Source organism: Triturus cristatus, chromosome 5_1 (assembly GCF_964204655.1).
Source record: "Triturus cristatus chromosome 5_1, aTriCri1.1, whole genome shotgun sequence".
Taxonomy (NCBI): domain Eukaryota; kingdom Metazoa; phylum Chordata; class Amphibia; order Caudata; family Salamandridae; genus Triturus; species Triturus cristatus.
In genome coordinates this window covers 10,577,352-10,604,552 of record NC_140587.1, presented here as the reverse complement: position 1 = coordinate 10,604,552, position 27,201 = coordinate 10,577,352, and the positions used below count along the sequence as shown (strand labels likewise).

At 44.9% G+C, this 27,201-nt stretch overlaps 1 protein-coding gene across 1 annotated transcript in view; it reads left to right on the top strand.

Annotated features, from left to right (window-relative positions):
- Positions 1-27,201, top strand: part of LOC146829948 (uncharacterized) — a 388,201-nt gene that overhangs the window by 287,232 nt on the left and 73,768 nt on the right. The window contains exon 6 of the mRNA XM_085604215.1: positions 4,960-5,069. Within this exon, the coding sequence (XP_085460341.1) occupies positions 4,960-5,069 (110 nt within the window). The remainder of the gene's footprint in view (positions 1-4,959; positions 5,070-27,201) is intronic.

The window sequence follows — 27,201 nt, the reverse complement described above, 5'->3', positions numbered from 1 at the left end:
TATGGAAATAACCCATGAACTCAGGGAAACTCTCATGTCCCACTTGGGATAATCACTAAGGCTTTCCAAAGGGAAAAGGTTTTAGAGCAGTCATTAAAATTTAAAGCACGCCTCTAGTTAACAAAAATGAGTACTGTATGGAGTGCAGGACTCGCTGAAAAATGAAGCAACAAAAAATGGGCATGGATTATATCAGTAACATTCAGTCTCAAAAAGATGCACATGAAGGAATGACACTCAAAGATATAACAGAAGTTCATGTCCTGCATACACCAGAACAATAAGCACAGAACTGGGCTCTTACTTGTGTCTGATTCACAATGTGATGCATTGTTCAAAATACAAATCCAATGGTCATTCTATAAAAAGTACATTCTGGTGCTACAGTTCTATAGTTTCTGTTCTGTTCCACTCATTGTTAAAGTTAGGTCCTTTAATGTGGATCTTAAATCCTCTGAATACTTTCGCGATATGTGCCTACTTTTAATTTAACTTATTGTTTAATAATATCTCTCTTGTCTTCTAAGGGCTTCTCCAGTTTTCATAAACCCCCTACTCTTCTCAGATCTGGTTTTGGTGCTAAGGAACCTTCATTCATCCCTCAATCACAGTCCAATGCGTAGCTGTTTAGAGATTTCAAGGCACTGGCCTTTAGTTATTACAAAATACAGGGATCCAGAGATTCCAAAACACAGGGGTCCAGAGTTTCCAAGGATCATGCGTCTATAGATTCCAAGGTGTAGCACTTCAAGGATTCCAAGTTACAAGATTCCTGGGATATGAAACTGCAGGGCGTTTAGAGATTCGAAGGTGCATGGATCCAGAGATCCCACCGTAGTGGATTTTAAGGATCCGAAGGTGGAGGAGCTCCGGGATTCGAAGATCCTGGGCATTCAGTAATTCCAGGCTGAAAGATTTCACAAAGAAGGGGCAGTATGCAGGATTTCACAGACACTTATACTCAGCACTACTGAGATATTCAAGTGCAGGACATCTAAGAGGGAGAACGAGAGAGTGAAAAAGAGAGAGAGATAGACAGATGCGGGAGATCATGAGAGTGAGTAGAAACTCAGGGGGCATATACGGAGAATAAAAGAGAGAGTGAGAGAGATAGAGTTTGTGTGATTATTCACATCTGCCTTTGAGATCCCAAAAACTATGAGAGAAAGAGACAAACAAACCAGTAGTGCTATTGAGAAAGAAAGTGTGTGCGTACGCGTGAGTGCGTGAGGTTGTAATGACAAATATTTTTCAGTTACTGGGAAGCAAAGAGGGACTGAGAGAGAGAATCAGTTGCTGAGATAGCAATGAAAATAGAGTGTGAGAAATATGAAAGAAATATATATAAGTATAATAAATTACTAAGTAACAGGGCAGGGGTGTGAATTAATAAACAGAAGATCATTAGGCTCTGTGAATCCAACAAGGCGAGGAAGAGCTTAGCTTCCTACTTAAAATTCAAATTACAGGAAAATACAATTAAGACCTTACTGGACCAGAAGGGAGACGCTCACTCTGATTCTGACAAAATAGCAGAAATATTTAAGAATTTTTACAGTACATTGCATAGCAAAAACCACGACCTATGCACCGCTTAAGCCCAAAACTACTTATGCAAATGCGACCTGCCTGCTCTCTCAGAACAAGACAAGGTTGAAATCAATGGCCCAATATCCGTCAACGAAATTGAAGACATGAAAAAATCCCTTAAAGTAGGGAAGGCGCCTGGACCTGACGGGTTCAATGCAACATTCTACAAGTCATTTGCATCCATTCTGATTCCCCCTCTTCTAAACTTGTTCAATGAATTTAGTAAATTTGGCCAGATTAATGAACACCTGCAGAGGCTATCATAGCGGTGATACCCAAGGAAGGGAAAGACCCATCACAACCGACAAATGACAGGCCTATATCCCTGATTAACATAGATTGCAAAATGTATGCCATGATCCTTGCTAAACATCTCCAAAAATATTTATCCAAACTTATTCACCCTTCACAAGTGGGATTTCTAAAGAACAGACTTTCTAGTGATAATACACAAACATTATGTCACGCCTTGGAGAAAGCCAAACGAACAGACTCCCCCACATAGATTGGTCCTACCTTAAAGCGACACTCGAAAAATTCCATTTGGGAGACAATTTTATTGGAATGGTAATGGCAGCGTATTTTAACCCGTGCGCAGGTGGGAGCCTCTCCTCATCTTTTAAGCTAGAACAGGGTACAATGCAAGGATGCCCACTCTCACCTTCCTGATTCCTATTAGCAATATAACCATTCCTTTATCAGCTACGGACAACAAACGGATCACAGGAATACGCTTCAACAACAACACGGTCAGAATTACAGCTTACGCAGATGACGTGTTAGTCATCTCCGAGAATGCGGAGTCTGCTATCACTGCTCTAATGTCCTCAATAGAAGACTTCTCCGCGGAATCTGGTTATAAGCTCAATACAGATAAGGCCGAAGTAAAACTGCTCAACAATCTTGGTGACAAAGAAATAATTGGCAACCAAATAGTATCAAATACCGAGGCTTGGACTTCACAAGAGACCTAATCACCACTTTGCAGGCCAATGAGAATGCCCTCACGAAAAAAATTCCACGTTACTAGATGATTGGTCAACAACATATTTATCCTGGTGGGGTAGAGCAGAGACATAAAAAATTATGATCACCCCATTAGTAAACTACATGGCCAGTATGTTACCTATGACACTCTCTAATGAGTTCTTGACCAATATTTACAAGACTTTCAACACGATCCTCTGGCAAGGAAAAAGACCCAGAATTTTCATAAAGAAACTTGCAAACAAGGATCTAACTGGCTATCAACGGACGCTGACTACATCCCAGTATGGGTGGACATGGAAAGGTCAATCATCAATGACATCCCATTACCTGCGCTCCTAACCATGGAGATCTCTTCCATCCATCATTCTAAATATATCATTCAAAATACTAAAAGAGCCCTACTACGCCTGGACCAAATGTCAGTGGTAAAAATCAACAAATCCAACTTAGCCTCTCTATGGCACAACCCTTACCTGAAGGTAGATGGAGAAATGTTATTCTGGGAAAAATGGTAAAAAAACGACATAAACCTAGTCAAAGACCTCTATACAGAGAACCTCCCTTCCCCTTTCTCCGAAATACAAACACGGTTAGGTTTAGACTCCTTAGATTTCTATACATTTCTGAAACTAAAGGCATTGCTCACGCTATGTTCAATAATACCCCCCGACCCGTCGATCCGTCGATCCTCCCGAGGATACTCCAGCTACTATAGTCAGGACACACTGTATCTAAAATCTATAAACTTTTATCCACAAAACCACGCAAATCGCACTTGAAAAGCATGAAAAAATGGTAATCTGAATCTAACACTCGAAACATCCCCTGGGACAAGATACATAAAACTTCCTTCTCAAATAAAATCTCTCCAGTGCTATCCCAAATGAAACTTATGCTAAAAAAACAGAACATATTGGACCCTTGAAAGGATCTTTAAACTTAACCTCAGCCAGAGCCCTATATGCTGGAATTGTAAAGCACATGCTGGTGATCTCGCTCACATGCTCTTGCAATGCCCCACCCTGCAAACATATTGGGACAAAATATACAAGTGTATAAACGAAACATTCAATATCAACCCCCCAGGGAATTCTCCTATATCCTTCTGGCATTTTCAGACCCAATGCCACTGGCTGAGAAAGACCGCTCTCTGTTAGATCTAATGCTTACACTTGCCTGCAAAAAAGTACTTAATAAATGGAAGAACTCCAAGGAAGTCTCCCTCAGAATGTGGCAAGAATGGCTGTCTTTTCTTAGAGGGGCGGATAATATCTTCCCACACTCTCCCTACACTCTTCGCCCTGGCGCCCCAGACATAGGAAGTTATGGAGGTCCCTTGATCCCTTTTCCTTTAAATATGACCCTCTGTGAAACTCGTAAGTCCCAACAAACTATCACATACACTCTACTGAACCTCTCTATGACAACCATTGCGCTAACAGCCCCCCCTATGGATATCGACCACGTATATGAGTCCTCTCGCCGGTCCTTACACACAAGGATTGTTCCACATAGGAATTGCCTCACGCTGCCCCATTACGTCTTTATAGTACACAGTCGGATTCGATTTGGGCAGACATGTATGAGTTTCTTGTTAATTGATGTTTCGATACTAGTTTTGCACTTGGGATATGTGATTGCTATACTACTGTATTTGACGTTCTAACATGATATCCTTTGCATTGTATACAAACGTTTATGTCCTCAATTGTACACCTGCATCGTAACCTTATCATAGACTGACTGAAGAATGTGATATATATAGACCACCTGTGTCTCTAACATAGCTGCCACTTAAGTGGTATCCTCTTTTCTTCTTTTGTAGTCCTTCCTTGCTTTCTATTTTATAATTATTGTTATTATCATTTATATTGTTCTTTTGCTTGAAAACCCAATAAAAAGAATTTCTGAAAGTGAGGGAGAAAGGGCCAGAGAGAGGGAGAAATGCAAAGAGATATGAGGGAGGAAGAGAGAGTGATACAGGTAATCAGATAAATAGACAGCAATGGAGATGACGAGAGAGACTGGTCATGTGTATTGGCAGCCGAGGTCTTCACTGTTTCCTCTTAGATCCTGAAGCTTGTATTATCATGTGCTAGTACTTCCAAGGCTTTGACCATAGGGTAATTCAGAGTGGAAGGGATAGTTTGTGGCACTCTTAATACCTCTAGAGCTCCTGTTGTTTGTGTGTGTGTGTACATGTGTGTGCATGTGTGTGTGTGTGTGTGTGTGTGGTAAGACACACAAAGTGCTGTTGTGCAGGAGCTCCTGTGATTACAGCATTTTATTTCCAATAACAGGATGTTTGTGCTGTTCCTTTTCAGATTTTGTAGCATGTGAGTGTTTTGTAGCACTAAACTCATGTGTGTGTCCTTCCAGATGTGAGAGGGTAAAGTTTCATGGTCCAGAGCAGGAGATGAAGAGAAAAGACGAAGAAACAAATATTGTAAAAACTCGGAAACCTGAAATGGAGATGAGGAAATATGAAGGTGAGTGGACTTAAGCTGAATGCAATTGTATTTTGAAACCCACACTGATATCTTTGGCGCGCCTCCACCATGCACAACTGGGGGCAACAGCTTCCAATTTCACCCTCACACTGATCTGTTAAAAGACCCCTTCTAAGTCCAGAACCTCTTGCTGTGGCACAGAAGAGTAGTCAATGAAATTTGACTAACAGCTCAAAGGGGTTTCTTCAGGGAGGAGGTTAATCATGAACACAATCAAAATGAAGCGTGTCTGATCCTGGAGCCTGTGTATGCTGCAGTGCAGTCCTACTGCATCTACTGTTCTGAGAGGGTTTCTGGACCCTGTGTGTCTGATCCTGGAGTCTGTGTATGCTGAAGTACAGTCCTACTGCATCTACTGTCCTGAGAGGGTTACTGGACCCTTGGACCCTGTGTGTCTGATCCTGGAGCCTGGATATGCTGCAGTGCAGTCCTACTGCATCTACTGTCATGAGAAGGTTACTGGACCCTTGGACCCTGTGTGTCTGATCCTGGAGCCTGTGTATGCCGCAGTACAGTCCTACAGCATCTACTGTCATGAGAAGGTTACTGGACCCTTGGACCCTGTGTGTCTGATCCTGGAGCCTGGATATGCTGCAGTGCAGTCCTACTGCATCTACTGTCCTGAGAGGGTTACTGGACCCTTGGACCCTGTGTGTCTGATCCTGGAGCCTGTATATGCTGCAGTGCAGTCCTACTGCATCTACTGTCATGAGAAGGTTACTGGACCCTTGGACCCTGTGTGTCTGATCCTGGAGCCTGGATATGCTGCAGTGCAGTCCTACTGCATCTACTGTCCTGAGAGGGTTACTGGACCCTTGGACCCTGTGTGTCTGATCCTGGAGCCTGTATATGCTGCAGTGCAGTCCTACTGCATCTACTGTCCTGAGAGGGTTACTGGACCCTTGGACCCTGTGTGTCTGATCCTGGAGCCTGGATATGCTGCAGTGCAGTCCTACTGCATCTACTGTCCTGAGAGGGTTACTGGACCCTTGGACCCTGTGTGTCTGATCCTGGAGCCTGGATATGCTGCAGTGCAGTCCTACTGCATCTACTGTCCTGAGAGGGTTACTGGACCCTTGGACCCTGTGTGTCTGATCCTGGAGCCTGGATATGCTGCAGTGCAGTCCTACTGCATCTACTGTCCTGAGAGGGTTACTGGACCCTTGGACCCTGTGTGTCTGATCCTGGAGCCTGGATATGCTGCAGTGCAGTCCTACTGCATCTACTGTCCTGAGAGGGTTACTGGACCCTTGGACCCTGTGTGTCTGATCCTGGAGCCTGTATATGCTGCAGTGCAGTCCTACAGCATCTACTGTCATGAGAAGGTTACTGGACCCTTGGACCCTGTGTGTCTGATCCTGGAGCCTGGATATGCTGCAGTGCAGTCCTACAGCATCTACTGTCATGAGAAGGTTACTGGACCCTTGGACCCTGTGTGTCTGATCCTGGAGCCTGGATATGCTGCAGTGCAGTCCTACTGCATCTACTGTCATGAGAAGGTTACTGGACCCTTGGACCCTGTGTGTCTGATCCTGGAGCCTGGATATGCTGCAGTGCAGTCCTACTGCATCTACTGTCCTGAGAGGGTTACTGGACCCTTGGACCCTGTGTGTCTGATCCTGGAGCCTGTATATGCTGCAGTGCAGTCCTACTGCATCTACTGTCATGAGAAGGTTACTGGACCCTTGGACCCTGTGTGTCTGATCCTGGAGCCTGGATATGCTGCAGTGCAGTCCTACTGCATCTACTGTCCTGAGAGGGTTACTGGACCCTTGGACCCTGTGTGTCTGATCCTGGAGCCTGGATATGCTGCAGTGCAGTCCTACTGCATCTACTGTCCTGAGAGGGTTACTGGACCCTTGGACCCTGTGTGTCTGATCCTGGAGCCTGTATATGCTGCAGTGCAGTCCTACTGCATCTACTGTCATGAGAAGGTTACTGGACCCTTGGACCCTGTGTGTCTGATCCTGGAGCCTGGATATGCTGCAGTGCAGTCCTACTGCATCTACTGTCCTGAGAGGGTTACTGGACCCTTGGACCCTGTGTGTCTGATCCTGGAGCCTGTATATGCTGCAGTGCAGTCCTACTGCATCTACTGTCCTGAGAGGGTTACTGGACCCTTGGACCCTGTGTGTCTGATCCTGGAGCCTGGATATGCTGCAGTGCAGTCCTACTGCATCTACTGTCCTGAGAGGGTTACTGGACCCTTGGACCCTGTGTGTCTGATCCTGGAGCCTGGATATGCTGCAGTGCAGTCCTACTGCATCTACTGTCCTGAGAGGGTTACTGGACCCTTGGACCCTGTGTGTCTGATCCTGGAGCCTGGATATGCTGCAGTGCAGTCCTACTGCATCTACTGTCCTGAGAGGGTTACTGGACCCTTGGACCCTGTGTGTCTGATCCTGGAGCCTGGATATGCTGCAGTGCAGTCCTACTGCATCTACTGTCCTGAGAGGGTTACTGGACCCTTGGACCCTGTGTGTCTGATCCTGGAGCCTGTATATGCTGCAGTGCAGTCCTACAGCATCTACTGTCATGAGAAGGTTACTGGACCCTTGGACCCTGTGTGTCTGATCCTGGAGCCTGGATATGCTGCAGTGCAGTCCTACAGCATCTACTGTCATGAGAAGGTTACTGGACCCTTGGACCCTGTGTGTCTGATCCTGGAGCCTGGATATGCTGCAGTGCAGTCCTACTGCATCTACTGTCCTGAGAGGGTTACTGGACCCTTGGACCCTGTGTGTCTGATCCTGGAGCCTGGATATGCTGCAGTGCAGTCCTACTGCATCTACTGTCCTGAGAGGGTTACTGGACCCTTGGACCCTGTGTGTCTGATCCTGGAGCCTGTATATGCTGCAGTGCAGTCCTACAGCATCTACTGTCATGAGAAGGTTACTGGACCCTTGGACCCTGTGTGTCTGATCCTGGAGCCTGGATATGCTGCAGTGCAGTCCTACAGCATCTACTGTCATGAGAAGGTTACTGGACCCTTGGACCCTGTGTGTCTGATCCTGGAGCCTGGATATGCTGCAGTGCAGTCCTACTGCATCTACTGTCATGAGAAGGTTACTGGACCCTTGGACCCTGTGTGTCTGATCCTGGAGCCTGGATATGCTGCAGTGCAGTCCTACAGCATCTACTGTCATGAGAAGGTTACTGGACCCTTGGACCCTGTGTGTCTGATCCTGGAGCCTGGATATGCTGCAGTGCAGTCCTACTGCATCTACTGTCCTGAGAGGGTTACTGGACCCTTGGACCCTGTGTGTCTGATCCTGGAGCCTGTATATGCTGCAGTGCAGTCCTACTGCATCTACTGTCCTGAGAGGGTTACTGGACCCTTGGACCCTGTGTGTCTGATCCTGGAGCCTGGATATGCTGCAGTGCAGTCCTACTGCATCTACTGTCCTGAGAGGGTTACTGGACCCTTGGACCCTGTGTGTCTGATCCTGGAGCCTGGATATGCTGCAGTGCAGTCCTACAGCATCTACTGTCCTGAGAGGGTTACTGGACCCTTGGACCCTGTGTGTCTGATCCTGGAGCCTGTATATGCTGCAGTGCAGTCCTACTGCATCTACTGTCCTGAGAGGGTTACTGGACCCTTGGACCCTGTGTGTCTGATCCTGGAGCCTGTATATGCTGCAGTGCAGTCCTACTCCATCTACTGTCCTGAGAGGGTTACTGGACCCTTGGACCCTGTGTGTCTGATCCTGGAGCCTGGATATGCTGCAGTGCAGTCCTCTCACTGGGAGACACTGCATAGTATGAACTATAATCAGAAGCATTTCAAAGTGCAGTTGTTCCATGAGCGTGGTTGGTTCGTCCGTTGCAGTAGTGCCGGTGATTGTGTCTTTGTGGATGATTGTGAGGCGACCTCCGGGTTTGCAGAGCCTGACGTAGCACACAATCTTGTGTCAAGGGGGGATGGTCACTGCAATGGTGGCGGTGGATGAAGGGCTGAAACACGTTTCAATGAGAAAGATGTTGTCCAGATAGTGTGTATCAATGAGGTCCCAGACATCGTTGGTCTATTTGTAGAGAGATCTGGTGTTGAGGAGCATGCAAGCAATGAAGGTTGAGGTGTGTATGGACGGTGGCTGGCATGGGGAGATGATGCAGGAGAAGCAGCAGTGATCGCGTTAGCAAGGACTGATGGGGAGTGGGGGCAGCAGTTGTGACAGCATCCAGTGTTGAGAACTAGCAGGTCAGTGGAGGTGTTGTAGTGGCAATTAGACGGACCAGGGTCTATGGTGATGGGTGCAGTCTAGGCACAGACGGGAGCATAGGGCTTGCCTTAGGCATGCCTTTAGGATGCCAGCTGCTTACCAGCTGTTCACCTGCGGTGCGGTTGAGCGCAAAACTCAATTAAAAAGATACTTTGAGAGGGCAGAGTGCGGCGCTAGGTACAGCACAAGACTGGTGGGGGACTCCACTAACTGGCTCTAATCTCTGTTGGTGATGGCGGGTGCCAGGGGCATGGGGTCGGTTCAGTCCCAGATCCTTGGGTGCTCCTTTTGGTCTGCTGTTACTTACTGGGGCACAGGGGAACACGGAATCTGGTTGTTACTGTTAGATCGGAGGAGGTGACCGGGTGGTGCTGCCTTTCCTCGCTCCCTGAAAGTGAGCTCTTGGGTGTACAGGGGGATTTCAATCAGTGCCCCCCAAACATGGATTCCTGGCTAGCATACATCTAACAGGAGGAGAAGGGCCGGCTGACCACACTGCACTGCACTGCACCACATTGAAAACATGCCTGGAAATCACTGCCCACCAGGGCAGGTGACAGTGGATCCTGGACTCCAAACTAGACTCTGTACTCGCAGGGAATACCTCCCTCAAACAAACAGGCACTTGGTTTGATGGCCGCACAAACAAAATCACAGCCAACGTCACCCTGGAGCTCACAGATCATCACAAGCTTATAAGGTGCACAACATTGAGCAAGAACTGCCCAAAGTCCCTCTGAGTACCCTGAGCGCAGCTTTGGAGGAGCAGCAGCTAATGGCACATGTGAAGTCACTGGAAAAAACAGTGGTGAATGCGGAGGGCCACTCCAGGCCTAACAACGTGAGAGGGTTGGGTATGCCTGAAAGAGCAGAAGGGGCTGATGCAGTGGCATATACTGAGACATGGTTGCATGACCTACTGACCGGAGGTGCACTCTCCCCATTTCTTGTTGTGGAACAGGCCCATCGAGTGCCCACAAGCCGCATGCTGCCTGGTACAGGTCTTAGACCCTTTCTCTTCTGCCTCCTACAGGGATCGTGAAGCTTTCCTGAGGGAAGTATGCAAGCTGGGGGAGGTGAAAGTGGATAACAGAAGTTGTTTTGTTCCCTGACTACACCACGGGGTGCAGAGACACAGGGCCTCATCTCTAGTGGTTAAGCGATGCCTCTGAGAGTTGGGCATCAAATACTCCCTCCTCTACCCATAAAGGCTGTGAGTGATCTCAGGTGTTGACATGCAAATCACTGATGCAGCTGAACAGTGCTGAACCTGGCTGCAATCTATTGGTTGCTGTGTGCTGCGGACAGAGAGTAAGGGGTCTTCGCAACAAGCTGTCATTCGTGCAGCCAGTTATACTGGGAGGTGTTTGAGGAGCTGGTGTCCCCGCGACATCAACAAGCCATGGCAAGGATGAATTGTGGGAGTTCTTCGATTATCCAAGGGCCTCATTTATGAGGTCCTCGCACCACTCTTGCAATGTTGTGACGTCATGTGCTTGACGTTCTTGTTGCGCAATGTGATGTGTCGGTCGCACAGTAAGGCTACGGACAGCTGTCCGACCGGCCATCGGAATCGGCCCCAATGTGTAAGAAAAGTTACTTTGAAAAATGTCCTCTAATTCACATGCTAGTATGGGTACCCACAATTTCGGAGTTATGCAAATAACTACTGCTTCCAAAATTCTATATCTTGTTCCCATTTCGGAAACACATAGGTGTCCTTGATACATGTTTTTCACTCTTTATATTTTGCCAAATGAATTGCTATATACCAGGTATACAATGAAAATCCATTGCAAGGGCAGCTCAGTTATTGGTTCTGGGTACCTTGGGTTCTTTGTCTAACTACAAGTCCTACATATCATCAGAACTAGAAAGGTGCAGCGGACGTAACAGTGTATTGCTTTCACAAATCTGCCATAGTTATAAGAAGTTACAGGTGAAAACGTTGGCACAAATGAGTAGTATGTTTACCCAATTTCAATATTTTTTTATTTCAACTGTTAGTCATTATAGGAAGACCTTGAAGGATCTACACAAATGACTGCTTGCTAAATTCAGAATTGTGTCTATTCTTTTCTGAAATGTATAGCTTTCCGGGATACATTATTGATTTCACACCCATTTCTACTACTAAATGGAAGGAGATTGAAAGCACAATAAATAGCAAAAATAGGCTATGCCAAAGTAAAATGGCAAAACTGTGTTATGTAGTTATAATAATCAAAGGCCATCTCTGTGTTATGTAGTAATTGTAATTAGAAGCCCTCTCTGTGTTACATAGTTATCGCAATCAGAGGTCATCTGGGTGTAATGTACCTATTGTAATGAAAGGCCCACTCAGTGATATGAATTTAGAGGTCCTCTCTGTAATATATGGTTATAATAATTAGAGGCCCTCTCTGTGTTATGTAGTTATAAAAATAAATCAGAGGCCCTCTCTGTGTTATTGTGAGAAGTTAGCCTGGCATATGCTGGTCACTAGTTATAGTGGGCACCTTGCACCAGTCCAATTCGACTCTTATGGTAGATAGGTTTAAGACAACCTTTTAAAGAAAGCTATCCTAGTGGTAGCTGTGGAGAGCAGCCTTCAGGCTAAGACTCTGAGGAATGTAAAGCAGCTTGTTTTACCTTATAATCTCTTGAATTACCAAATGAAAGGACACCACACAGGTATGTATATAACAAATATATATGTATTTATTTCTAGACACACTCTACTAATCTCTTTATGAGATTAGAAGTCAGGAATATATTCAAATATCAATGTTTCACAATAAGTTAAGCACAAATATGGCTGGGGCCCTAGGGGCGTACCAGACCATATACTAACAAAGAGGTTTAGGAAAGTCGACTTGCAAAGGGACACGGCCTAGGGCCTGTAGAATCGCTGGGGCTTCACTAATCCACCCAAGGTAGGTAAGTAAAAGACCCACGGGAGAGGCGTGCAGTGTGAGAACACAGCCGCGGGTTCCCTATTGATTTCAAAGGAGCAAGTCGCAGTTGGATTTTTAAAGTTTTAGGGTACTACGAGGAAGTCTACAAGCAAGCCACTTACAAGGTAAGTAATTCGAAGGCACCGGAGTGCACAAATTACCTCACCCAGGGAAGCCGGGTGCATAGGTTTCTTTTGGTGTCGGGTCGCGACGCTGTTTTCTATCGAAGCCAAAGAAGATTTGCTGCTTGCGAAGACTGGAGAAGTGTCCGGTGGAATACAAGGCTGGATCCAAGATGAAGATGACCTGAAAGCAGAAGGGACAGTGTTCACAGTCACTTGTCCGTGACCCAGGGCCATTAAGATGGATGCCCACGGAAGTCGGGTGATTTAAGGCGATCAAAGTTGTTTTGATTCTTCGCTCACAAGAACCAGGAGGCATCGACGATGACCACCAGCTGGATTTGGAGTGTCCCACAACGTCTGCAGCTTACTGAGTTGTCGGCAACCGGATCGGAGCCAACAAGCCTTGGCAACAGCAAGTCTCTTGGAAAGTGAATTAAGTCAATGGTGCAGACCAGCAAGGTCTGAGGGACTCACCCAGTGAGGGTAAGTGAGCGAAGTCCTGGAGCAACTAGGGGAGCCCTTTGGTTTGATCAGAAAGTCTTTAGGGAACCCACGAGCCAACGGGCAATAGATTGCAAAGATGCCTCGTGAGGAAATGCTTTACAGGAGCCCACGGTCACTTGGGATGGGATAGGCCTCTGGTTTTCGGTGCACAACCTGCTGGAGTCTTGGGCCACAAATGGTCCAATGCACAAGTTCATAGAATGTCATGAAAGGGTTGCACTCGACAATAGTTCATGGTACACGGGTATTGCTGTTCCTCATCACTCGTGGGGTCCACTCTCCTCAGCTCTGCGGGGGACTCACAATGGCCGTCGAGAAGTCAGGAGATCCACTTCTGAGGCTGCAGGGTCTTCGGGCTCCAGCGGGAGCGGGAAAGTTTGCAACCGTTGGTTTAAAGTTTTGGTGCCTGCCAAGCAGGGGAGTCACTCCTTGAATCCAAGGGAGATTCTTCCATCTTCCAAAGGTAGTGGAACGTCGAAGGACCAGGATTCTTCTTGTAAAGCGTCGTCCAGGGATATCTAGTTTGCAATGGCAAGGGTTCCCTATCTTATACTAAAAGAAAGGGAGGGATTAGCTTTATGACCACTCCTCTGGGAGGGTCAGGGTACGGGGTGGTTACACCCACTTCCCTTTGCCCAGTTTTTCACCAGAGCATGGACAGGTAGCCCCTGAACCGGTTTGAGCTGGCATATGCACAGAGGAGCCTACTGCTCCCCCAGTGCAGGACTTCAAAGCACTCTAGTAGTGCACCCACCCAGCCCCAATACACTAAATCCTGTCTGGAAGGTGGTGACACCTCCCTGTGACAGGATGCCTATTGTTGGACCTCCTCCACTGTGAGTTTCAGTCAGCAGCAGGAGGGCAGCTCCGTGTCTGTGCTGGTGGCATCCATTTTGTGATGCCAGGGCTCTTTCAGATTTCTACCATGTTACCACAGTAGGTACATGTCGTCCCCTCCAGAAGGGTGGGATCATACTCCCACATCAGTATGATTCCAAGTTGTTTGACACCAAACACAACATGTTTTGATGCAGTCATTCCAAAGTTAGCATTTACCGGTAGGTTATAATGCACTTAAGAGTATATGGTTTAACCGCATCCACAAACAGCAGCAGAGAATAGACTCTGCCAGCTGCAGAGGGGTCCTGCTCAGGCAGAAGCACCCCCTCACATAGTAAACCAAGCACCCTGCCCTTGGGATTGATAGGGCCTACCATAGGGGTGACTGATAGGTTTATATGTGTGTGTATGGTGAGATAGAGGAACCTATACCTCAGTGAGGAGTGCTAACACTACCTCACCCAGGCTGCAGTAGCAGGCCTGTGGTGTCAGATTGAGAATGCTTCCCAGGGGTGGCATAATACATGCTTCAGCCCCTGGTAGGCCTGTGAAGTACCTATGCCCTTGGTACCTAAGGTACCATATACTAGGGGCTCATAAGGTACCACAGTATCCAATCACTAGTGCATCTAGTATGCACACCAAGTCATTTAAGGGAGAAAGCAGATAGGCAGGGGTCCTGGATAGCAGGATCCCAGCCAGACTAGTCAAAAACCATCAAAACACCAGGAAAAAAGTGAGGGCAACCATGCAGTCAGATTCCACCCTCCTACAGGTATGTAAATATTGTAATTAGAGGCCCTCTCTGTGCTATGTAATTATAATATTCATAGGTCGTCTCCGTGTTACATAGTTATAGTAATCAGAGGACATCTGGGTGTAATGTAGTTATTGTAATTAAAAGCCCACTCTGAGTTATGTAGTTATTAGAATAATTGGCTATCTCTGTGTTACGTAGTTATTGTAATTAGAGGCCCTCTCTGTTTTATGTAGTTATTCTAATTAGAGGTTGTCATTGTTTTAAGTAGTTATAATAATTAGAAGCTCTCTCTGTGTTATGTAGTTTTAATAATCAGAGGCCCTTTCTGTGTGACATAGTTATCGCAATCAGAGGACATCTGGGAGTAATGTAGTTATTGTAATTAAATGCCCACTCAGTGATATGAATTTAGAGGCCCTATCTGTATTATGTGGTTATAATAATTAGAGGCCCTCTCTGTGTTATGTAATTATTATAATTAGAGGCCCTCTTTGTGTAATGTATTCATAATAATCGTAGGTCTTCTCCGTGTTACATAGTTATAGCAATCAGAGGACATCTGGGAGTAATGTAGTTATTGTAATTAAAGGCCCACTCTGTGTCATGAAATTAGAGGTCCTATTTGTAATATGTAGTTATAATAATCAGATGCCCTCTCTGTATTATGTGGTAATAATAATTAGAGGCCCTCTCTGTAATATGTGGTTATAATAATTAGAGGCCCTCTCTGTGTTATGTAGTTATAATAATTAGAGGCCCTCTGTGTATTATGTAGTTATAATAATCAAAGGTCCTCTCTGTGTTATGTAGCTATAATAATAAGAGACCATCTCTGTGTTATGTAGTTAGAATAATCAGATACCCTCTCTGTGTTACGTAGTTATAATAATTAGAGGCCCTCTGTGTATTATATAGTTATAATAATCAGAGGTTATGTATTTATAATAATCGTAGGTCTTCTCCGTGTTACATAGTTATAGCAATCAGAGTACATCTGGGTGTAATGTAATTATTTTAATTAGAGGCACTCTCTGTGTTATGTAGGTATAATTTTTAGAGGCCATGTGTGTATTATGTGGTTATAATAATTAGATGCCCTCTCTGTGTTATGTAGTATTTGTAATTATAAGCCCTCTCTGTGTTATGTAGTTATAATAATTAGAGGCCCTCTCTGTATTATGAGGTTATAATAATTAGAGGCCCTCTCTGTGTTATGTAAATATTGTAATTAGAGACCCTCTCTGTGTTATGTAGTTATAATCATCAGAGGCCCTCTCTGTGTTATGTAAATATTTAATTACAGGCCCTTTCTGTGTTATGTAGCTATAATATTCATAGATCGTCTCCGTGTTACATAGTTATAGCAATCAGAGGACATCTGGGTGCAATGTAGTTATTGTAATTAAAGGCCCACTCTGTGTTATGTAGGTATAATATTTAGAGGCCCTCTGTGTATTATGTAGTTATAATAATCAAAGGCCCTCTCTGAGTTACATAGTTATAATAATTAGAGGCCCTCTCTGCATTATGTAGTTATTCTATTTAGAGGCCCTCTCTGTGTTACATAGTTCTAATATTTAGAGGACCTTTCTGTGTTATGTAGTTATAATAATTAGAGGCCCTCCCTGTGTCACGTAGTTATTGTAATCAGAGGTCCTCTCTGTGTTACTTATTTATAATAATCAAAGGCCCTTTCAGTGTTTTGTAATTATTGTAATTAGAGACACTTTCTGTGTTATGTAATTATTGTAATTAGAGGCCCTCTCTGTGTTATGTATTTATAATATTCATAGATCGTCTCCGTGTTACATAGTTATAGCAATCAGAGGACATCTGGGTGTAATGTAGTTATTGTAATTAAAGGCCTATTCTGTGTAATTTAGTAATAATAATAATAGGCCCTCTCTGTGTTATATAGTTTTTGTAATCAGAGGCCTTCTCTGTGTTATCTAGTTATACTAATAAGAGGTCCTCTCTGTGTTTTGTAATCATTGTAATTATAGGTCCTCTCTGAGTTATGTTGTTATAATAATCAAAGGCCCCCTCTGTGTTATGTAGTTATAATAATCACAGGTCCTCTCTGTGTTACGTAGTTATAATAATTAGAGGCCCTTTCTGTGTTACGTAGTTATAATAATTAGAGGCCCTCTCTGTGTTATGTAGTTATTGTAATTAGAGGCCCTCTCTGTGTTATGTAGTTATAATAATCAGAGGTCCTCTCTGAGTTATGTAGTTATAATAATTAGAGGCCCTCTGTTTATTATGTTGTTATAATAATCAAAGGCCCCCTCTGTGTTATGTAGCTAAAATATTCAGAGACCCTCTCTGAGCTATGTAGTTATAATAATCAGAGGTCCTCTCTGTGTTACGTAGTTATAATAATTAGAGACCCTCTCTGTGTTATGTAATTATTGTAATTAGAGGCCCTCTCTATGTTATGTATTTATAATAATCATAGGTAGTCTCCGTGTTACATAGTTATAGCAATCAGAGGACATCTGGGTGTTATGTAATTATTGTAATTATTGGCCCTCTCTGTGTTATGTAGTTATAATAATAATAGGCCTTCTCTGTGTTATGTAGTTATTGTAATCAGAGGCCATCTCTGTGTTATGTAGTAATTGTAACTACATAACACAGAGAGGACTTGTGATTATTATAACTATGTAACACAGAGTGGGTCTCTGATTAGAATAACTACATAACACAGAGAGGGCCTCTAATTATTATAACTACGTAACAAAGAGAGGGCCTCTAATTATTATAACTACATAACACAGAGAAGGCCTCTAATTATTATAACTACGTAACAAAGAGAGGGCCTCTAATTAGAATAACTACATAACAGAGAGGGCCTATAATTACAATAACTACATAATGCAGAGAGGGCCTCTAATTAAAATAATTACATAACACAAAGAGGGCCTCTGAATATTATAACTACATAACACTGAGTAGGACTTTAATTACAATACCTACATTACACCCAGATGTCATCCGATTGCTATAACTATATAACACGTAGACGACCTATGATTATTATAAATACATAACACAGAGAGTTTCTCTGATTATTATAACTACACAGTGCACAGAGGGCCTCTAATTATTTTAACTACATAACACTGAGAGGGCCTCTAATTATTATCACTACGTAACACAGAAAGGGCCTCTAATTATTATAACCACGTAACACAGAGAGGGCCTATTATTATTATAACTACATGACACAGAGTGGGCCTTTAATTATAATAACTACATTACACCCAGATGTCCTCTGATTGCTATAACTATGTAACACGGAGATGGCCTATGAATATTATAAAGACATAACACAGAGAGGGCCTCTAATTATAATAATTACATAACACAGAGAGGACCTCTGAATATTATAACTACATAACACAGAGAGGGCCTCCGATTACAATAACTACATAACACAGAGTGGGCCTATTATTATCATAACTACATAACACAGGGTGGGCCTCTGATTACAATAGCTACATTACACAGAGAGGGCCTATTATTATTATAACAACGTAACACAGAGAGGGCCTCTGATTACAATAACTACATAACACAGAGTGGGCCTATTATTATTATAACAACGTAACACAGACATGACCTCTGATTACAATATCTACATTATACAGAGAGGGCCTAATATTATTATAACTACATAACACAGGGAGGGCCTCTGATTACAATAACTACATTACACAGAGAGGGCCTATTATTATTATAACAACGTAACACAGGGATGGCCTCTGATTACAATAACTACATAACACAGAGTGGGCCTATTATTATTATAACTACATAACACAGGGAGGGCCTCTGATTACAATAACTACATTAGACAGAGTGGGCCTATTATTATTATAACTACGTAACACAGAGAGGGCCTCTGATTACAATAACTACATAACACAGAGTGGGCCTATTATTATTATAACTACGTAAAACAGAGAGGGCCTCTGATTACAATAACTACATTACACTGAGAGGGCCTATTATTATTATAACTACATAACACAGATTGGACCTCCGATTACAATACCTACATAACACAGAGTTGGCCTATTATTATTATAACTACATAACACAGAGAGGGCCTCTGATTACAATAACTACATAACACAGAGTGGGCCTATTATTATTATAACTACATAACACATAGAGGGCTTCTGATTAGTATAACTATGTAACACAGAGTGGGCCTCTAATTATTATAACTACATAATACACAGAGGGCCTCTAATTATTATAACTACATAACACATAGAGGGCCTCTGATTATTATAGGTTACCAACTCCTGAGGCGGAAGCCGGGAGTACGCTTGTCTTTTTAAAAATTGTAAATATTGGAACCGACTGTTTTCATCTGTGTGCACTTTCCCCTGAGCACTCCCCCCGCCCTTATTTACTTCAGAAATCCCCGCGCAGCCGATCTAAACGCTGCCGCGGGTCCGGGATCTCTTGCCGCCATTCGTCTCCAAAACCCACAGGCCCCGCCCACGGCCATGAGGCCACGCCCCTTGGACCACTATTTAAGGCGCGCTGTCGCACAGAGCCCGCATTAGAGGTTACCAACTCCTGAGGCGAAAGCCGGGAGTACGCTCGTCTTTTTAAAAACTGTAAATATTGGAACCAACTGTTTTCATCTGTGTGCACTTTCCCCTGAGCACTCCCCCCGCCCTTATTTACTTCAGAAATCCCCGCGCAGCCGATCTAAACGCTGCCGCGGGTCCGGGATCTCTTGCCGCCATTCGTCTCCAAAACCCACAGGGCACGCCCACGGCCGTGAGGCCACGCCCCTTGGACCACTATTTAAGGCGCGCTGTCGCACAGAGCCCGCATTAGAGGTTACCAACTCCTGAGGCGGAAGCCGGGAGTACGCTCGTCTTTTTAAAAATTGTAAATATTGGAACCGACTGTTTTTATCTGTGTGCACTTTCCCCTGAGCACTCCCCCCGCCCTTATTTACTTCAGAAATCCCCGCGCAGCCGATCTAAACGCTGCCGCGGGTCCGGGATCTCTTGCCGCCATTCGTCTCCAAAACCCACAGGCCACGCCCACGGCCGTGAGGCCATGCCCCTCGGACCACTATTTAAGGCGCGCTGTCGCACAGAGCCCGCATTAGAGGTTACCAACTCCTGAGGCGGAAGCCGGGAGTACGCTCGTCTTTTTAAAAATTGTAAATATTAGAACCAACTGTTTTCATCTGTGTGCACTTTCCCCTGAGCACTCCCCCCGCCCTTATTTACTTCAGAAATCCCCGCGCAGCCGATCTAAACGCTGCCACAGGTCCGGGATCTCTTGCCGCCATTCGTCTCCAAAACCCACAGGCCATGCCCACGGCCGTGAGGCCACGCCCCTTTCCCACACAACAAATGTGCCTCCCCCAGACGCGCAGCGGACGCGCGCAGCAGGCGCGCCGCCTGCGCGCCGAAGGCGTGCCAAAGGCAAGCCCGTCTGCGCCGGTCCGCGCCAGGCCGGGCCCTGGGGCCAGCCATGCCGACTACCTCACCTCATACTCGGCCAACTCCCTCAGAGAATTGCAACTCTCATACCCTCCACTCTCTCCCACCACCACCAGACGAATCACTACAGCTGGCCTCGCGCGCTCAGACTCACACCTCCCCAGTCGGTGCATACCCCCCGCTAAACCGGTCAGGAGTGACACTCCCATCCGGGTGTTGTATCTGAACACCCGTTCCCTGATAAAACACCAAGCCGATATCTATATCCTCCTGTCTAATGAGAAACCAGACGTACTTCTGCTCACAGAAACCTGGCTGACCACAGATTCTCTCCCTGACATCCTGGCGGCCCTCCCCCCAGACTATTACATCCTCCATGCCGACCGCACTGGAAATCGCCCCGGGGGTGGGGTGGCAGCCATCATATCAAAACACCTTAACTTCATCTCCACATCTTCCCTTATCCTCCCGGAAGTAGACAACCTAATCATCAGTCTGAAAACCGACGCAGGAGCTCTAACACTCCTTCTCTTATACCGACCTCCACACCTTATGCCGTCCTTTGCTACCACCTTGACCGAACAGCTGTCCGACCTACTGACACTGCATTCCAGACTAGTTCTCTTTGGCGACCTTAATTACTGGTTCAATGACATCAACGCCGGGCCCCACGCCACAGAACTCTTTGAAGCCCTTAACAGCCTTAACCTGACCCAACAAATCTCCTCGCCCACCCACATCAAGGGCCACATCCTGGATCAGATTTGGACCCAAAATTTAGCACTCTCCCTGCGTTTGGTCAGACCACCACCTAGTCTACACCACCCTCACTGTCACAGGCAGGACCTCCGCCCCTCTGATGGCTGGTGGCCTCTCACGCAAATGGAATTCCCACGACTCCCAAGGCTTTCTCGCGACCTTAGCCAACACCCGCCCAGCTATTAACACACCAGCCAATATCGACACGATGGAAAGTGATATTTGCACCTGGCTAATGTCGGCCAGCGACCATTTCGCCCCCCTTACCAAGTTCCCCCGCACCAGACACCACAACTCCCACAGATGGTTCTCTGGCGAACTTAAGAAACACAAACTGAAGGTGCGCCAGCTGGAACGGACGTGGAGACGCAATTACTCTGAGCCAGATAGACTACAATACACTACAGCTCGCAGAGAATACAAAAACGCAATCTCCTTAGCCAAATCGGAAAATTTTTCAAACAGAATCTCTTCTGCGGAAAATAAATCAAAGGAGGTCTTCAAAATCATGAACGAACTCACCTCGGACGACAGAATTCTCCCGGGTCAGATCCCCACCCAAGAGACCTGTGATGCTCTTAATCTTTTCTTTATCGAGAAAATCAATAAAATCAAGGACTCCATCCCCCCCTCCCTCAGATACTCTCCCCAGACACCCCTCCGAACAATTCATCGACCTTCATTCACTTTCCCACCCTCAACCCCAACTCACTAGCTGAACTTGCGACCCGGGTAAAATCAGGCTCTCCGAACGACTGCTGCCCTCCCTCGGTCCTACGGGACGTCTGTCTCAAACTACCCGACTGCATTCTACCCCTACTGAATGGCTCTCTCAGCACCGGTATCGTCCCCAGCTCCTTCAAGGAGGCCATTTTAGTGCCTCTCCTGAAGAAACCTGGTATGGACCCGGCGGAACTCTCTAACTACCGTCCCATATCGCTTTTGCCCTACTTTTCCAAATTAATGGAGGCCCACGTCACCCGGTGTCTCTCCAACTTCATCGAGACCTCCTGCTACCTGGAGCCCAATCAGGCCGGCTTTAGGCCAGCCCATTCCACCGAGGCCGTTATCCTAGCAGTCTTGGACACACTGAGGAGGAACGCTGACACAGGGATCCCCCAGGCCCTCGTACTCCTGGATCTGTCGGCCGCGTTCGACACGGTTGACCACAACATCCTTCTTCACCGTGTCGAGTGGGCAGGCATCCAGGGTCCTGCCCTCAAATGGACTCAGTCCTTTCTGATCGGCAGAACACAAGCCGTCCGCTTGGGCCCCTACACAGCGTCCAAAACCCCCACGACCTGTGGAGTCCCTCAGGGTTCTTCCCTGTCACCCCTATTATTCAACCTTTACCTCCGTCCCTTGATTCACTCGCTTCAGAGCTGGGACATCACAGTGTACAACTACGCTGACGACCTGCAGATCATCTTTCCACTCAACTCCTTGGACGCTGTGAACAACTTCCATTCCGCCATGATACACATCCAGGAGTGGATGAACTACAACCAATTAAAATTAAATCCTGGTAAAACTGAGCTCCTTCTCCCCGGCTCGAGCCCCTCCCACTGGGGTCCGCAGTACTGGCCTAATAAACTAGGCCCCCCCCGGTCCCTGTGAAATCAGTAAAAAGTCTTGGTGTGACCATCGATACCGAACTCTCCCTCAGATCTCACGTGGGCGCTGTGATCTCTTCATGTACATTCCAGCTCCGCAAAATCCGTAAAGTCAGTCACCTACTACCACCAGCCGCTCTGGTCCAGGTTATCATCTCCCTGGTACTATCTCGCCTGGACTTTTCCAATTCCCTGTACTACGGACTCCCAAAATCACTGCTGAATCGCCTTCAGGTTGTGCAGAACCAAGCAGCCCGTCTCATCTACAAAACTCCCAAATGGCAGTCGGCCAAACCTCTGCTACACATACTGCACTGGCTACCTATAGAACAAAGGGCGGCCTTCAAGCTGGGCTGCCTCACGTTCAAATCCCTCCACTGTTCCAGCCCCGCCTTCCTGACAACACTCATCAATCCGCACCGTCCAACGCGCAATCTTCGTTCAGCTCTCCTCAACCTGCTCGCTGTCCCCAAAACCAAAACCAACAAATTCGGCGGCCGTCGGTTCGCCTACCTTGCCCCCAAATTTTGGAATCCTCTTCCCCTGACCATCAAAGCCAGTTGCTCCCTCCTTTATTTCAGAAAACTGCTCAAAACCTTCCTTTTTCCACCACTCGGCTAAACTCCGCCTTCTCTGACCCCAGACTCACCTCTGTTTTACAGCGCCAGGAAACCCACGGTGTCAGTGTGCTTTATAAATTCCACTTAACATAACATAACGTAACATAGCTACATAACACAGAGAGGGCCTCTGATTACAATAACTTCATTACACAGAGAGGGCCTATTATTATAATAACTACATAACACATATAGGGCCTCTGATTATTATAACTACATAATACACAGAGGGCCTCTAATTATTATAACTACATAACACATACAGGCCCTCTGATTATTATAGCTACATAACACAGAGAATGCCTTTGATTTACCCCCCGTCTAAAGGAACTACAAATGAGCTGTAGGAAAAAAGAAAGAATTTGGAGGACTAGTTACAAATCAACGGATCTTAGGTTGTTCAAAGATGCCCTCAAACAATACCATCATAGTATTAAAGTGGAAAAAGTTACCTTCTACTCTAATCAAATTGAGTTAGCAGAAAATGACCAAAAAATCATTTTTGATATTGTTAAGTCATTTACGGAACCTAAGATACTGACTCCAGAAATGATACCATCACAAGTACTATGCGATTCTATCTCAACATACTTTGAAGAAAAAATCAGAGACCTGAGGGAAGATTTTCCTGTAACCACCCCCTCGATGAGTGGGGCTACACTCGTAGGGTCTGCAAAAGTTTTTTCTACTTTCAAGAAGTCTTTTTGGAACAATCAAAACAGGCTATCCTTACCTGTAAATCGGGTTCCCCATTCGATCCGTGTCCTCCGAAAGTCTTTCAGGCACTTGTAGAGAGTATCAACCCGGTTATTAATAGGATAATTAATGCATCATTTGAGTCCGCTAGTGTTCCGGACACTTGGAAAATTGCGGCAGTAAAACCTCTCCAAAAAAAGAAAGTTGCTGATTCCAGTACACTTTCTAACCTACGACCAATTTCATTATTGCCCTGGTTGAGTAAGTTGGCGGAAAAACTGGTAAACAAGCAATTGAACGAATTCTTAGGGAAAGAGAATATTCTTCATCCTAAACAATCTGGCTTCAGACCTGGCCATTCGACAGAATCAGTGCTGCTCCACACAACAGAAACATTAAAATTGGCGTTAGATGAAGGAAGGGATGCAGTACTGATTCTGTTGGACTTATCGGCAGCGTTTGATACCATCTCCCATGCTGTCTTGTTGGATAGATTGGCGAACTATGGCATTACCAATAAGGTATTATCCTGGCTGACATCCTTTTTAGGAAATAGACGTAGTATTGTCACCCTCGGCCACTATAAGTCGGCAGAGAAACTGAGTCTGTCAGGAGTCCCTCAGGGCTCTTCTTTAAGCCCTACACTTTTTATATGACCCCGTTACTCACTCTGATCGACTCATTTGAGGTTGAGGCTATTACATATGCAGATGACACCCAGATCATCCTTACCTTAGATAAACATTCCACCAATTCCGAGGAAAAATTTTATCACTGCCTAACAGCAGTTATGAATTGGATGAAGGAGAACCATCTAAAATGTAATAGCCAAAAAACCGAAATTATGTTATTATTTGGTAAAACTAATCATTTTTCACCTAGCCAGTGGTGGCCTGAAAATTTGGTTCCTCCACCAAATATTGCGGATTCAGCTCGGAATTTAGGAATTGTATTTGATCATTCTTTATCCTTCCACAGACAAGCATCGCAAGTAGCAGGCATGTGCTTTCATACAATAAAGACTTTGAGAAAGTTTCTGGACCTTTTGCCTGTTCATGCTAGGAAGGCAGTTGCAGTGGCGCTAGTGCTTTCACGCCTGGACTACTGCAACAGCCTGTATGCGGTAAGCCTTATGAAATGTGTGAATGAGGGTTGGCCTATTAAAAGCAAAGTGAGTCCAGATTTATTGCCTTTTTACAATGTGGCAGATGAATTGTTCTGTGAAGGAGAGTTTGTATTTAAAGCGGGCAAGTGTATTCCGCCAAAAGGAATGCAGGAATTGATTCTTAAGTTGGCACATAAGACACATCCTGGCATTTCATCTATGAAAAGATTAATTAGAACATACTTTTGGTGGCCTGGGATGGACAGGTTTATTGATCGGATTGTCAGGGAATGTCAGGACTGTTGTTCTAGTGACAAAATGTTAAAAACACAGGTACCACCGTTAAAAATGGTAGATTGGCCTACTGAACCGTGGCAAAAGGTAGCCTTTGATATTTCAGGTCCTTTTAATATGTTACCTGAAAATTCCCGTTTTGCGTTGGTTATTATTGATTACCATTCTAAGTGGCCTGAAGTAAAATTTGTCCCACAGGCGAATACCAATGCAGTTATAAATTTCTTCAAGGAGATTTTTTCAAGAGAAGGGTGTCCTTCTATGTTGATCTCAGACAATGGGGTGCAACTTGTTTCGAATGAAATGGAGAGTTTTCTTAAAGCTTGTAACATTACCCACAAGTTGACCTCATTGTATGAACCACATGAAAATGGCCAAGTTGAACGTTTTAATCGTGTTCTAAAAGGATTTGTCATGGAAGCTGTAAAACAAAAAGGTGATTGGTTAAGTGTGGTCAGAGAACAGTTATGGGTTTATCGCATCACGCCACACTCTACGACGGAGATCAGTCCTTTCAAATTGTTGAAAGGAAGAAATCCTGCTTCGATTGTTTGTCCGAGAAATTCATTACTTTCTTTGGATTTAATAGGGTGTAAACAAATCCATCATAAAAAAGTTACAAGTGGTCCAGAACACAGCTGCCAGGATGGTGCTTAGGCTTCCTCGGAGAGCTTCCTCCTCGTCAGCACTTCAATGTCTACATTGGTTGCCCATACATAAAAGAATTCTGTTTAAAATTTTAATTATTATTTATAAAACTACTAAAGCACTTGGGCCAGTCTATCTTAGAACTCGAATTCAGCCTTACACTACACAGCGTTCTCTTGGGTCTTCATCTGGACATTTTTTGGTAGTCCCCCGTTTTCGGCTGAAAACAAAAGGTGGCAAAACTTTAGCGGTTTTAGGGACAAAGGCTTGGAACAGACTGCCGGCTCAGCTGAGATTGGCGCAAACTGAAGTGCTTTTTAGAAAGCTCTTAAAAACCTGGATTTTCTCTATCAATGATAGTATTGTTTTCTCTCTGCTATCATGCTAATCATGTCATCTGTTTCTCTATTTCTTTTGTTACCGTTATGTCCTTTGTTTCGGTCTGACAGCGCCAAGATGCTCCCTGGAGTGGACGTAGCGCTCTATAAATAAACTCATTCATTCATTCATTCATTATTATAACTACATAATACACAGAGGTCCTGTAATTATTATAACTACATAACACAGAGAGGGCCTCTAATTATTATAACTACGTAACACATAGAGGGCCTCTAATTATTATAACTACGTAACACAGAGAGGGCCTTTGATTATTATAACTACGTAACACAGAGAAGGTCTCTGATTATTATAGCTACATAACACTTAGAGGGCCTTTGATTATTATAACTACATAATACACAGAGGGCATCTAAATATTATTCCTACAGAACACAGAGTAGACATATAATTACAATAATAACATAACACAGAGAGGGCCTCTGTTTATTATAACTACGTAACACAGAGTGGGCCTTTAATTACAATAACTACATTACACCCAGATGTCCTCTGATTGCTATAACTATGTAACACGGAGACGATCTATGAATATTATGAATACATAACACAGAGAGGGCCTCTAATTATAATAATTACTTAACACAGAGAGGGCCTCTGAATATTATAACTACATAACACACAGAGGGTGTGAGAAGTTGGCCTGGCATATGCGGGTCACTAGTTATAGTGGCCACCTTGCACCAGTCCAATTCGACTCTTATGGTAGATAGGTATAAGACAACCTTTTAAAGAAAGCTATCCTAGTGGTAGCTGTGGAGAGCAGCCTTCAGGCTAAGTCTCCGAGGAATGTAAAGCAGCTTGTTTTACCTTATAATCTCTTGAATTACCAAATGAAAGGACACCACACAGGTATATATATCAAATATATATGTATTTATTTCTAAACACACTCTACTAATCTCTTTATGAGATTAGAAGCCAGGTACACATTCAAATGTCAACGTTTCACAATAAATTAAGCACAAATATGGCTGGAGCCCTAGGGGCGTACCAGACCATATACTAAAAAAATGGGTTAACAAAGTCGACTTGCAAAATGACAAGGCCTAGGGCCTAGGGAATCGCTGGGGCTTCACTACTGCAGTGTTAGCAGGTAAGTA